Consider the following 13,809-nt stretch of genomic DNA (forward strand, 5'->3'; position numbering starts at 1 on the left):
TGGGCTCATTATCTGCTTATTGTTGGGGCTTCCATCAGTGAGCTCATCATCTGGGGGGGACGAGGGTTCTATCAGTGGGGGTTCTCATCATTGTCTCATTACCGGGGGTCCTATCAGTGGGCTCTTCATCTGCCTATTGTCGGGGTCCCCCTTACAATTAGGATTGCTTGGGGTAGACCATATGATAACTGTGTGCCATGGTCAGGGCTGGCATACATGTGCACCAACACTTAGTCTCACTAAACTGTCACATGACTTTCTATGGGCACTTCCCAAGTTAGACATAGCAGAAGTAAAACTATAAAAGATTGTTCTCCATCCTGTCCTACAGCTCCATCACTATGTGACCAGCACGGCAGCACAATGTAACGTGCGTCGCCATCTTAGGGCCGTCACTCGTCACGTGCTCCTTAGTAACCTCCATTTCTATAAATCAGTGTAAAAGCTGCCAAAATGGCAGAAACATCTGGCGACATCCGAAAATAAGACGTCTGGTGAGCGATGTACGGGACAGGGTTATTACAGGTAGATGCAGACACATTCCTCTAGCGCCCTCTAGCGGAGCAGATGCCGCTCTCCTCTGTGGTGTGAACTGTTACACACGTGACGTTTGTCCCCATAGTAACAGCAGTACACTTCCGGGCTATCTTCCGGCTTTTTGCAGCCATTGACCCGGAAGCGAGTGATCAGCTGAGCTGCCGTGCGGTATGTGACACTCGGGTGACAGGGATCGGCATGGGATTTCATGGTGTTTGTGGGGTGGATCTACGTGCCCGAGTGTGTACAATCAATGACGCAAATAGTGGGATATATATATATAAATCAATTATGCATTTTTGAGATATATATATATATACTCTCACACCTTCCTGCTTCATACAGGGATCCTGTCCCTGCTGTGTCTTACAATGAGTATTGTTATTCACTGTGGGTGGCATATACCATAAATAGAAACTGCAGAATATAACTCCCATAATAACCCTGTATTGTATGGGTATTACTGGTGCCATCTTATTATGGATGAGTTTCTGAGTATTGCCGGTGCCACCTTATAATGTATAAGTATCTGAGTATCAACGGTGCCACCTCATTATGCTTATTATGTATGGGTGTCCCTAGTGCCATCCAGTTATGGTGGGTATCTGAGTATTGCCGGTGCCACCTTATAATGTATAGGTATCTGAGTATCCCCGGTGCCACCTCATTATGCTTATTATGTATGGGTGTCCCTACTGCCATCCAGTTATGGTGGGTATCTGAGTATTGCCGGTGCCACCTTATAATGTATAGGTATCTGAGTATCCCCGGTGCCACCTCATTATGCTTATTATGTATGGGTGTCCCTAGTGCCATCCAGTTATGGTGGGTATCTGAGTATTACCGGTGCCACCTTATAATGTATAGGTATCTGAGTATCCCCGGTGCCACCTCATTATGCTTATTATGTATGGGTGTCCCTAGTGCCATCCAGTTATGGTGGGTATCTGAGTATTGCCGGTGCCACCTTATAATGTATAGGTATCTGAGTATCCCCGGTGCCACCTCATTATGCTTATTATGTATGGGTGTCCCTAGTGCCATCCAGTTATGGTGGGTATCTGAGTATTGCCGGTGCCACCTTATAATGTATAGGTATCTGAGTATCCCCGGTGCCACCTCATTATGCTTATTATGTATGGGTGTCCCTAGTGCCATCCAGTTATGGTGGGTATCTGAGTATTGCCGGTGCCACCTTATAATGTATAGGTATCTGAGTATCCCCGGTGCCACCTCATTATGCTTATTATGTATGGGTGTCCCTAGTGCCATCCAGTTATGGTGGGTATCTGAGTATTGCCGGTGCCACCTTATAATGTATAGGTATCTGAGTATCCCCGGTGCCACCTCATTATGCTTATTATGTATGGGTATCCCTAGTGCCATCCAGTTATGGTGGGTATCTGAGTATTGCCGGTACCATCTTATTTTGTATGGGTATCACCAGTGTCACCTAATTGTGGTCATCTGAGTATCGGTGGCCCCCTTGTCATGCGAGGCACATATTACTGTTCTGATTGAGGGATTATGCATAATAAATGCATCTCAACTTTGTGACACAATTCCGGAGCATTTGAAATTAAAATGATGATACCTTAGACCCCCTTCACGTATCAAGGATCCAGCAGCATTTCCCTCTGGTGGTGTAGAAAAGCACCGGAGGGAAACTGATGGTAAAACTGATTCCATTAATTTAAATTAGACAGTTCAGTTATCCAGCACTTCAGTTGAGAAACTGGATCCCTGGATATTATGCATGGCGCCGGACGGGGAAACACATCTTGCAGCGTTGCCCCTGTCTGGCATTCAGAAATAATGAGCGTCAGATCCCAAACAACTGATGCGCTTTGCTATCTGTTGTGGCGTGTTTTAGGCTGGGTTCACTAACCAGATCACCTTAGTAAATTGAGGTCATTGTTTATGCTGCTTTTGGGACCATAAAAAAAAAAAACAAGAGTGCGGTCAGAAACCAGATTATAAACCAGCTGGAGCCGTTATAATTTGTTTGGAGCAGTCGTAAATGGAAGCCATGACACTAGTGTAAATAGAGCCTTAAGAAGTCAAATTGCCTTGTAGAGTGACCTGAATGGCTCCTAATGTCGCCAGTATTTCCTTAATCCCTCTGTATGAAACACTCTCATTGGATCACTGATAGCACCATGTACACAGGCCTTTAGTATAAGCTTACCATTTGCAAAATTAATGTGTCTTCATTCAGTACCGCCTAAAATATCTTATTTTCTTATTTGTAATGTACAATAGCTGGATGTGTAATATAATAATAACCTAATGCTCTGGTGGATCACTATCATGGATCAGTACACTAGATTGCTGGTCAGCAGATCGGGAAGTTATTAAAGGGGTACTCCGGTGAAAACCTTTTTTCTTTTAAATCAACTGGTGGCAGAAAGTTAAACATATTTGTAAATTACTTCTATTAAAATATTTTAATCCTTCCTGTACTTATTAGTTGCTGAATACTACAGAGGAAATTCTTTTCTTTTTGGAATGCTCTCTGATGACATCACGAGCACAGTTCTCTCTGCTGACGTTATTATAATAATAACGCTTTATTTATTGTTGTCCTTAGTGGGATTTGAACCCAAGTCCCCAGCACTGCAAGGCAGCAGTGCTAACCACTGAGCCACCATGCTGCCCTTAGCATACATCTGCTATGCATGGTTGCTAAAATGGACAGAGATGTCAGCAGAGAGCACTGTGCTTGTGATGTCATCAGTGTTCCAAAAAGAAAGGAATTCATCTGTAGCATTCAGCAGCTGATAAGTACTGGAAGGATTAAGATTTTTTAATAGAAGTAATTTACAAATATGTTTAACTTTCTGCGACCAGTTGATTTAAAAGAAAAAAGGTTTTCACCGGAGTACCCCTTTAACCCATTTGTCCACTACAAAGTAAAATGCCCGTTTTGAAGCAAATATATGGGTACAACTCACTGGGATATAGTCTGTGCAAAGAAAAGCTGTCCCGTCTAGCTATGTGTATCGCTCATGCATTTGTTTTTCTCTCACTTCACAGATTATGAGTTTTACATCGCCAGGGCACAAAGCCATACCCTTTCACCAAGATCAGAATCTCCCTCACAATGCATCTTTGCAGTTTCAAGGGTTCCTTTACCAAGGGGAGTTGTGCAGAAAGAATTGTGGATTCTATGGTAATCCAGCATGGCACGGGTATTGTTCCAGGTGTTGGATCCAGCACAGGCAGCAGGCCCGACCTCTCACAGACGGGTAGGTGTGAACCCCACAACCCAGTCATTGTTCTTCGGGAGAGATCATGTTAATGCGAGAAGCCTGGAGAACATGGTGTTGCTGTTCCTCTTTTCTGCTTCTATACTTGGTAGATTCAATACCATTTTAATTCAGTATATCTGAGCTATTCATATCTGAACTATTCATTTTAAAGTCAACATGCCAAGAATAATATTGGTTATATCATAGTGAGCCTAAATCCAGTCTTACACATAAAGAGTGCAGATACTATGGACTAATCCACAGTACGTTACTATTATGTCCATGGTAAAGAAAAAAATACAAAACCTTGGTTCTGATCTCTGCGTTTTGTTTCATTTGTTTAGGGGTTTGGAATTTTTTTTACGCCATTTACCTTGTGGTCATACTAACATGTTATTTGGATACTTTAGATCGGCCTGATTACAGCAATACCAAATTTGTATAGTTTCCTTCAAGTTTTACTAATTAAAAAACATTTTTTTTTTCATTGCCATTTTCTGACCCCTGTAACTTTTTATTTTTTCATATACCAGGCTGTATGATGGCTTGTTTTTTGCGCCGTAATCTGTTGTTTGTATCGTTACCATTTTGGTATTTCTGTTACAACAATACAACAAAAAATAAACAAATTTTTAGGGTGCATTCACATGTATCCTACGAAGTAGGGATGCACCGAAACATTGGTCGCCAAAAATTATTGGCCGGAATAACCCTTTTCGGCTAAGGGGATTTCCTAACGATAATTTCGGCGGGCGTGGCTTTTAATTTATACTCTCTTCATTTTGAGGTGCAGAACTGCACACTGGCACCTAACACCGGCGCTACACTGCCTCATCCTCCCTGTGCCGTGGGAGGAAACTTGGGCAGTCAGTATTCCCTGCTCCAGATCCATCAGGGCTAAACAAGATAAACTGTTGCTTGGGAGATACAGAAGAATCCATGTCCGAACTATTAAATTATAATGTTAATAAAACCGCACGGTCAATGGCATACATGTAAAAAAAAATTCTAACGTCCAAAATTGCTGATTTTTGTTCACTTAAAGGGGTATTCCAGGAATTATTTTTATTTGACTATGCTACAGGAGTTGTAAAGTTAGTGTAGTTCATAATATAGTGTCTGTACCTGTGTGTGACAGTTTTCTCACAATTCTTATGTGATTTTCACTCCAATATTTATTTTTAACAGCATACAAAATGACTGTTGTCTCAGATTTTTCCCAGCTTGCAATGTGGCCGAGACCTGACTCACTAGTCAGCTGATGACAGGGAGCCTGTCTGCTTCAATGGGTGGAGGGATCGCTTGGTGGGAGAGAGATCAATCTGCAACTAATGCAACAGCTATAGGCAGCCTGATTGAAAACCACAGGTCTTTTGAATGGATGCAGCTAATTTATGTTTCAATGGGTGGGGTGGCTGATGTGTGGTAGGGAGGAAGATGGAATTGTGGGATTTGTAGTAAAAAAAAAAGTCAAACAGGAAATACCAGTTCACAAATATTTAGCCACAGTGTTATGGTAATCTCATGACATAGCCATTTAGCCCCAAGACAAGCGCAGATCCTTCCTAAGCATGTCCATTACTGTCTGGCAGGTACGTACTAAAATCACCTTATGGTGGATAACCCTTTTAATGTAGCAAAAAAAAAAGTGATTCAAAAAGTACCATCAAAATAAAAATGGTACTGATAAAAAAATACAGATCATGGCGCAAAAAAGCCCCTATACAACCCCGTATATGGAAAAATAAGAAAGTTATAGGGGTCAGAAGAGAACATTTTAAGCATACTGATTTTTTATTTCGTTTTTTAAGATATAAGGGGGAGATTTATCAAAACGTGCTAAGGAAAAAATGGAGTAGTTGCCTATAGCAACCAATCAGGTTTGTACCACTATAGTGTGTCCTGGAGTCAATGTATGGTGAGTGGCAATGCTGTGGCCCTAAGTTCAGCTAGTAACTTCTATAGCCACCCCGCATCCCCTTCAAATGCATCAGTAACTAAAATATTCTGATAATACAATTTTACAAAAACTATTTTGAAAAAAAAAAGTGGGCGGGGCAATGCATTTTCGATTTTCAGCTAAACACAGCCTAAATTTTCGGTTTTCAGCCCAAAATTTCCATTTCAGTGCATCCCTACTACGCAGTGTCCTATGCAGATTTCAGTGTAAAGTAAATGATTGAACACAGCATCAAATCTGCAGCATCAAATATATGGAGGATACTGTAGGTGTGAATGCACCATAAGGATCAGTTCACATGTCCTTATTTTTTGCTGCAACAGATTTTACTAGCAGAAAGAGTTAATGGGCAGAAAATCTGCAGCAAAAAAAAGGATGTGTGAACCCTTGGGGTTCATTCACACGTACGTATTTTGCTGTGTATTTTATTGCAGATTTTATGCAACTGATTTTGTGGGTAGCAAAATACGCATGTATGAACATACCCTTACGTGGCACCTGTTAAAATGACTGATTGTCAGCTAGTAGCGTTCACCCTAATTCTTCCAGAGCTTTGTTGTTTGAAACAGACACTTTCCCCCATCTTCTCCATGACAGCACCCCTGAGATCAACTTCTCCTGATTGAGACAGAAAAAACACTGAGAGGTTAAATTCCCCACACCTTCCTGTCCACACCAGTGTTTTTCCTGTCCCTTTCAGGGAAGGAGACCTGAGAGGCGCAGGGGACTATGTCTCCTGCAAAATAAAAAGAAGAGGGGCCTTACCGGGGCCTAGCAGACTCGGGAAAATGGATGTAGGACGCTTCAGGAGCGTCCGGACTGGGGAGCACAGAAGAGGGTGGGATCGATGCTGAGACGCTCTCCTTCCGGGTCCTGATGCACGCGCGATCCCCTGCAGCATTCCTCCGGCGCAGCCTAGGCAACGCATGAGTGCTCCAGAGGTGACGGTAGAATGACGTCAGTTCCAGCTGGGGATGGATTTGCTGTTACTCCTTCTGGCCGGAATACTGACGTCACTTCCGCTTCTCGGCGACAATTTCATAGCAGGAGACCGGCCATTTAATATAAAGAGCCTGTCTCCTGTATGGAAGATGCTCTTCCAGATTACAGCATTGGATTTTCCCAGGCTGCATCATGAGCTCACCAGCAAAGATTCCAGATCCTCCAGCAGTCCCCGGATTTGTGAGTACTGAGGGCCTTAAGGGTTTTACCCTGGCCTATCTTCGATTGGTTGGTGTTGATCCTTCTCTTCCTTGTATTTTCAGGGAGACAAGGATCCTGCTGGTTCTCCAGTTAAACCGAAGCAAAAATCTAAACCTAAGAAATGTTTAATGTGTTATAAGGAATTCCCAGAGTCTGCATCAAAATCATTATGTAGATCTTGTATTGCTTCTGTGGTTAAAGGGGTAGTCCAGCGCTATGACAACTTATCCCCTATCTAAAGGATAGGGATAAGATGCCTGATAGTGGGGGTCCCGCCACTGGGGACCCCTGCAATCTTTCATGCAGCACCCCGCTATCATCAGCCTCCGGAGCGAACATCGCTCCGGGTCTGATGACTCACGATCATGGGGCCGGAGTATTGTGACATCACGGCTCTGTCTAATGTAGCCTCTACTTGTGAGGCCAGAACTCTAGGAGTCTGGTTGGATCAACTGGAATTTCATCTTCAGTCTGATACTCCGAAAGAGCAGATTTTAGAATCCCTGCCTCTACTTAAAATGGCTTCTAATTGTTGTCTGAATCAGTAAAACTATCTGCTTGCACTGCCGTTTTGTCTAATACTACTAGACGTGTGCTGCAGTTAAGATCTTGGTTTGGAGACAGGACCATATAAAAACAAACTTTGTTCTCTTCCATTCCATGGTCAATTTGTATTTGGTCCTGAACTGGACACTATATTAGAAAAAGCAGCAGACAAGAAAAAAGGATTTCCCCTAGATAAAGTCCAACCTATAAAATCTCCTTTTCATCTCTTCTGTCAGCCAGATCAATCTTCCAGGGGAGGTAGAGGAAAATCTTGGCGTTGGTCATATAGGACAGTGAAGCTATGCCTGAGGGGCAAGGTTTTCTCATTTTGCCCCAGTTTGGGAGTCTCTGATTCTGGGGGTCATATCTCAAGGTTAACAGATCGACTTGTCATCACCTCCCCCCTCCAAGATTTGTCCTTACCCAGCAGATTCCAAGAGTCCAGAAATTAATTCTCAAGGGCATTCAGGACCTTCTCAGCCTAGGTGCTATCCGGGAGGTCCCTCTCCTTCAGAGGGGCCTAGGTCATTATTCTTTCCTGTTCCTAGTATCCAAACCAGATGGGAAGTATCGCACAGTTATAAATCTGAAGCTCGTGAACAAATTTGTGGTTTACAGGAAATTCAAAATGGAAACCGTAAAGTCTGCTGTTCAGTTGATAAAAGGGGCGGTGATGGCGACTATCAATCTGAGGGACGCTTATTATCATCTTCCCATCCATTCAGATTCCCAGAAAATTTTTAGATTTGCCATCCAATGGGGGTCCAGTGTACACCACTTTCAGTTTGTTTGTCTTCCATTTGGCCTGTCTTCTGCCCCTCGCATTTTCACCAAAGTCATGGCAGAAGTGGCGGCCCTTCTCAGGAAGGAGTAAATTCTAATTATCCCTCATCTAGATGACATTCTGATAGTGGCAAACTCAGTTCCTCAATTGGAACTTCACATTCAGAGAGCCATTGTAGTTCTCCAGGAGTTAGGCTGGATTCTAAATCTAGAAAAGTCAGACCTCCTTCCCAGTCAGAGAAAAAATTTCCTGGGTACCCTCTTAGATTCAAGAGTTCAGTCCTCTTTTCTTCTAGATTATAAGAGGGTAAATCTTCGTGCTCTAATTTCCCATTTTCCCTGAGCTCTTGCTCAATCAGGACAGCAATGTCTACTCTGGGCCATATGACATCTTGCATCCCTTCAGTAGCCTGGGTCCAGTTACATTGCAGGCCTCTACGAAAATGGATACTATCCATTTGGAGCAAGTCTCAAGAGACTTTAGACAGGAGAGTAGTTATTCCCCTACATCTAATGATCCAGTTAAAGTGGTGGCTGTTCCCAAGAAAATCTGGAGAGAGGGGTGAACTGGTTTCAGACGAACCCTCTGCTAATAACGGCCGATGCAAGCGCATGGGGATGGGGAGCTCACTCAGACGGTCAGGCAGTCCAAGGATGGTGGGATCCTCGGACATTAAAGAAATCCATCAAATTTCTGAGAATTGCTGGCAATCTGGATGACACTCCAGGAGTTGGAACAAAGTTGCAGGAATCGTCGCATCCTTATTTACTCGGACATTACGACAGCAGTAGCTTTCATATGTCATCAGTAGCCCCAAGACATACTTCCCTTCAATTAATATCAAATCAAATATTTTCTTGGGCAGAAAACAGTATACTTTCCATCACGGCAGTACACTTCAAAGATACCTGGAAGCAGACTTTCTAAGCAGACACTTAATAGTACCAGGGGAATGGTCTCTAGCCCACTGGACATTTAAAATGATAATGGACCAATGGGGGGGTTCCTCAAGTGGATCTCTTTGCAACAAGGAAGAATCACAAATTAGATCTATTTTATTCCCTCAATCCAAGGGACTCTCCATTAGCAGTCGATACTCTAGCTCAGGACTGGACATTCAAGATAGGTTATGCATTCCCTCCCCTTCCACTGATTTCCCCGGTCCTTCAAAAGCTAAATGAACAGTCCTTGCATTCTAATCCTGGTAGCACCATACTGGCCGAAAAGGGGGTGGTTCTCTTTGAGAGCCTTGAGTATAGAAGATCCCATCAGGCTTCCTCCCCAAAAAGACCTGTTGTGCCAGGGACAGTTCCTACATGGCCAGATTCAATACCTCAGCTTGACAGCATGGAAATTGAAAAGTCCATTCTGCTGAAGGAAAGGTTCTCTGAGTGGGAAGTAAGTACACTCTTAGCAAGCCATAAAACTACTACCTCTAAAATCTTTTCTAAAGTGTGGAAGAAATACATTTCTTGGTGCGGCGATAACTTTTCTGTTGACACTCTGGTGATTTCAAAAATGTTAGACTTCCTTCAGCAGGGATTTGACTTGGGCTTTCCCCTAGTACCCTCAAAGTACAGGTGTCAGCCCTTAGTGCCTTTTTCTGGTTAAACTAGATGATAATATGTGGCTTTCTAGGTTCATCGAGGCCACTAGTAGACTCAGACCTAAAGTACTAAATCTCTGTCCTCAGTGGAACCTAAATACAGTCTTAGGTGCTCTTCCATTACATCCCTTTGAGCCTTTAGTCTCGGTTTCAGATAAATCCCTTACTCTTAAAACTGTGTTTTTAGTAGCCATCTCTACAGCTAGAAGAGTTGGTGAAATCCATGCCCTTTCTATCCAGGAACCTTATCTTAGAATCTTGGATGACAAAATCATATTTAAACTTGATCCAAATTTTTTGCCTAAAGTTGTATTTTGTTTTCATAGATCACAGGACATTGTAATTCTGTCCTTCTGCTCAAATCCAAAAAATGACCTGGAAAGATCTTATAGTCTTCTATATGTAAGGCTGCATTCACATCTCGTTTTTGCAATACGGTTCCTGTATCAGTTTAAAAAAAAAAAGCGTATGTCTCAAAACCAGACCGAACCGTGTACAATCGTATATATACCTCTGTACCATATACGGTTTGAAAACGGATGTCCGGTTGCATACAAAGTAATTTTTTTTGTTTTTTGAAAGAAAAAACGGATACGTTTTATGTTTGTCCTTAATTTAATAAAGTTCTTCTTGTTCTATTTGTGGGAAGAACTTTCGGCGTGGACTGCGCATAAGGTTCAGTACGGTTCCCATAGACCACCATTTAAAAAAAAAAAAAAAAACTATACCTGTTGTATCCGGTTTTTCACCCGGACTTAAAACCGTAGTAGACTACGGTTTTATGTATGGGGAAGAAAACAGATAAAACCGTAAATGTTGTAAAACGTACACAACCGAATGCTATGGTTGGCATACAGTTTTCTATGAAATGTCTATACATACGGTTTGCAATTTGGTTCCATACGTATTTTTCACCAGAACTGGATACGGTAAACGTATTGCAAAAACAAGATGTGAATGCAGCCTTAGAAGAGCTGTTCTTAAAAATATTGATAGAACCAGCCAGTGGAGAAAAGATAAGAATCGGTTTGTACAATTTGCTGGTCCTAATAGAGGTAAGAAGGCCTCTAGGAGTTCCATAGCCAGGTGGATTAAAACAGCTATTTCGGAAGCTTATGTAGCCAGAGGTAAATCGCCTAGTAGAAAGCCCATTCTACTAGAGCAGTCTCCTCTTCCTGGGCAGAGAGAGTAGGAGCATCTGTAGAGCAGATATATAAGGCTGCGACCTGGAAAAGTCTTCATAAACTTTATAAACATTTTCTAAACATTATAGAATTGATGTTATGTCTAATCCAGCGATTTAGTTAAAAAAAATTTTACTAAAAATGTCGCACCTGCGACTACGCGATCTTTCGTGCGACATTTTGACTGGAAAGCGAGAAAAGCAAGTTTTCCAAAACGTAACTACGTAGTAATAATTTTAAAATGCACTACGGGTAGTCTGGTATTTATTAACTGCGACAGTCGCAACTGCGCAAAAAAATGTCGCAACAAGGATGAAAATTGACTAAATTTACTCCAGCTCAAACATGGAGCAGAAAAAGCTACTACCAAAATAAAAAAGAAAAATTGCTTACGTGAAAGAAAATTCTCCACAGGCTGAAACCAGTTGATAAATAAGTAACACATAAGCAAAAAAAAAGTAAGGAAAAAATTACTTAAAAAAAGATACATAAGCAAACATTGATAAATGTCCCTCATGGTCTTGAAACGCAAAGTCCTTAGTGCTATAGTCCCTCCCTAAATTTTTCTTTGGTATTTCTTGGGTGCTGTCGTGGAGACGGGGGAAACGGTGAATTATACTCACCGATAATTTCTTTTCTGGAAGTCTCCACGACAGCACCATATCCCACCCTTTTTGGTTTCTTGTTGGGGTGTTCCTACACACTTTTTCCTTTCCTTTTGGTGTTCTTTGTAAATACACTGGTGTGGACAGGAAGGGGTGAGGAATTTAACCTCTCAGTGTTTTTCCAGTCCCAATCAGGAGGAGTTGATCTCAGGGGTGCTGTCGTGGAGACTTTCAGAAAAGGAATTATCGGTGAGTATAATTCACCGTTTTTTCGCTGAGCTTTATTTTCCTGAAGGATTTATATGTTATACATAAGATGGTTTTCCACTTTCCTTACTGTTCTCATTTAAGGGTACTTTTTCAGATAATTTGGTACTTGCAGTGTTCCTACCTTATGTTCCTATTCACCATTTATGTACAAGACTTAAGCGCACGCGTTGTGTAACTATTCAGGGCAGGGAACCGATATGTTTATTTAAGAGCAAACATATTCCAGAACATTCTGTTACACAGCACGTTACGTTATTATCTGTGACCATGTGACTTTTCTGTGGATTTCACATAAAGGTCACCCTTACCACATATTCATCAGCATAAGGTGGATGGTAACAAGGACTTAGCTTTTATTTAAGTGAACCAGTTCTAATATAGGGCTCTCCCGGTGATGTTATTTCCTAATATACTACATAAACCTGTTCTGCATCTTTCCTGTAATACTCCAATTTGCTGAACGTACAATTAGCTAATGCAGCTTTGGCTCCCCAAATTCTCCTTATCATTAAAGAACTATAATTTATGAACTGGAAACAATGCACAGGTATTTTAACAACGTCCTCATCTACATAACCTGATCTTCTCTTTAGTTTTAGACATCAAACAGGAAATCTACAGGTTAAACCTGATGTGAATGTGACTACACAGCTGTTGCATAGAAAAGATACGCTTCATGATGTCACCAATAACAATGTCCAAAGTGGGCAAGCTACCTCAATCCTATACCAAACTGCAACAGGTAAGTCATTCTGCATTGCAAAAAATTCTTGTGGTTTATATGCTTTGGCATATATGCTATATTCTGCTAAGGTTAGTTTCCGATAGATGTAATTTCAGCTAGTCAAGTAGGTACTGTGGCAGGTTTATAAAAAATTCCATTTTTTTTTGTACTGTACAAAATGTGCAGTTTTTGTCAGATGTATGGCCTTACAATCAGGTGTTGGTACATAATATAGAAAACACACACTGATTCTTTTACAGTGCATATACTGCAGATTTTATGCAGCAAAAATCTGTAGTGTGAGTATTACTATTCATTGGCTACAATAAAAAAATCTGTAATAAAATCCTTAGCATCCTATTGGATGCAGATTTCATGCAGAGAAACTTGCTGACTACACACTGCGAATTTTACTTGCAGATTTCCTTGAGTGGAATTTGCAACATATATGCGATGTGTGAATATACCCTAAAAGTTGAAAAAAAATACAGTGACCTCTCCAAAAGTTCAAGAAGATGGAGGGCGGGCGTCACTTGAGTGGCGTGGTGCACGAGGATAAGGATAATCCAAAAAGTAGAAGTAAATCCCAGCACTCACTGTTTCTTCATGCGATAGTGTTTTATTAACGCAAATCAAACACTATCGCATGAAGAAACTGGGATTTACTTCTACTTTTTGAAACCTCTCCAAAAGACTGCTTCCAAAAGGAAACAGCCTACAAAACCAGATTTTGTTTAACCTATTTTTAATCAACTATATATTACACATATTGTGATTGTGATCATTTCAGTGCCATTTTGGGGGGTCTTCTTAAATGGGCACTGTCACCAACATTTTTTTTTTTTTATATGTTGTAGTACTTATGTATAACATATCTCTAATATAGTTTCATTTTTTTTTTTTTTTTATTAAAGTGGTTTAATTTACATTTGAAAACCGGCCACTAGGGGTCTCCCTCCTAGTGGCCGGCTGCAGGCTGGCGTGACATCACGCTTGAATTCGGACCGATGACGGCCTTGCGTCGCTCCTAATTCATTCAGCCTGCGCTCGCTCCCTGCCTGTCAATCAGACAGGCGGGAGCGAGAGCTGTGAAAGCCGGGGCTTGAGCGCATTGGCTGCCTAGCCTCTCGTGCCGGCCC

At 41.6% G+C, this 13,809-nt stretch overlaps 1 protein-coding gene across 4 annotated transcripts in view; it reads left to right on the forward strand.

The window, feature by feature from the left end:
* Nucleotides 1-347: 347 nt before the first annotated feature.
* Nucleotides 348-13,809, forward strand: part of LOC130278586 (rab5 GDP/GTP exchange factor-like) — a 36,295-nt gene continuing 22,833 nt past the window's right edge. Inside the window, exons 1-3 of one of the 4 annotated variants that reach the window (XM_056528633.1) lie at nucleotides 348-494; nucleotides 3,574-3,785; nucleotides 12,540-12,688. In XM_056528633.1, coding sequence (XP_056384608.1) covers nucleotides 3,577-3,785; nucleotides 12,540-12,688 — 358 coding nt within the window. In that variant the 5' untranslated portion in view covers nucleotides 348-494; nucleotides 3,574-3,576. The other 3 variants (XM_056528631.1, XM_056528632.1, XM_056528630.1) reach the window with 3 other exon arrangements.

Source organism: Hyla sarda, chromosome 1, assembly GCF_029499605.1.
Source record: "Hyla sarda isolate aHylSar1 chromosome 1, aHylSar1.hap1, whole genome shotgun sequence".
Taxonomy (NCBI): Eukaryota; Metazoa; Chordata; class Amphibia; order Anura; family Hylidae; genus Hyla; species Hyla sarda.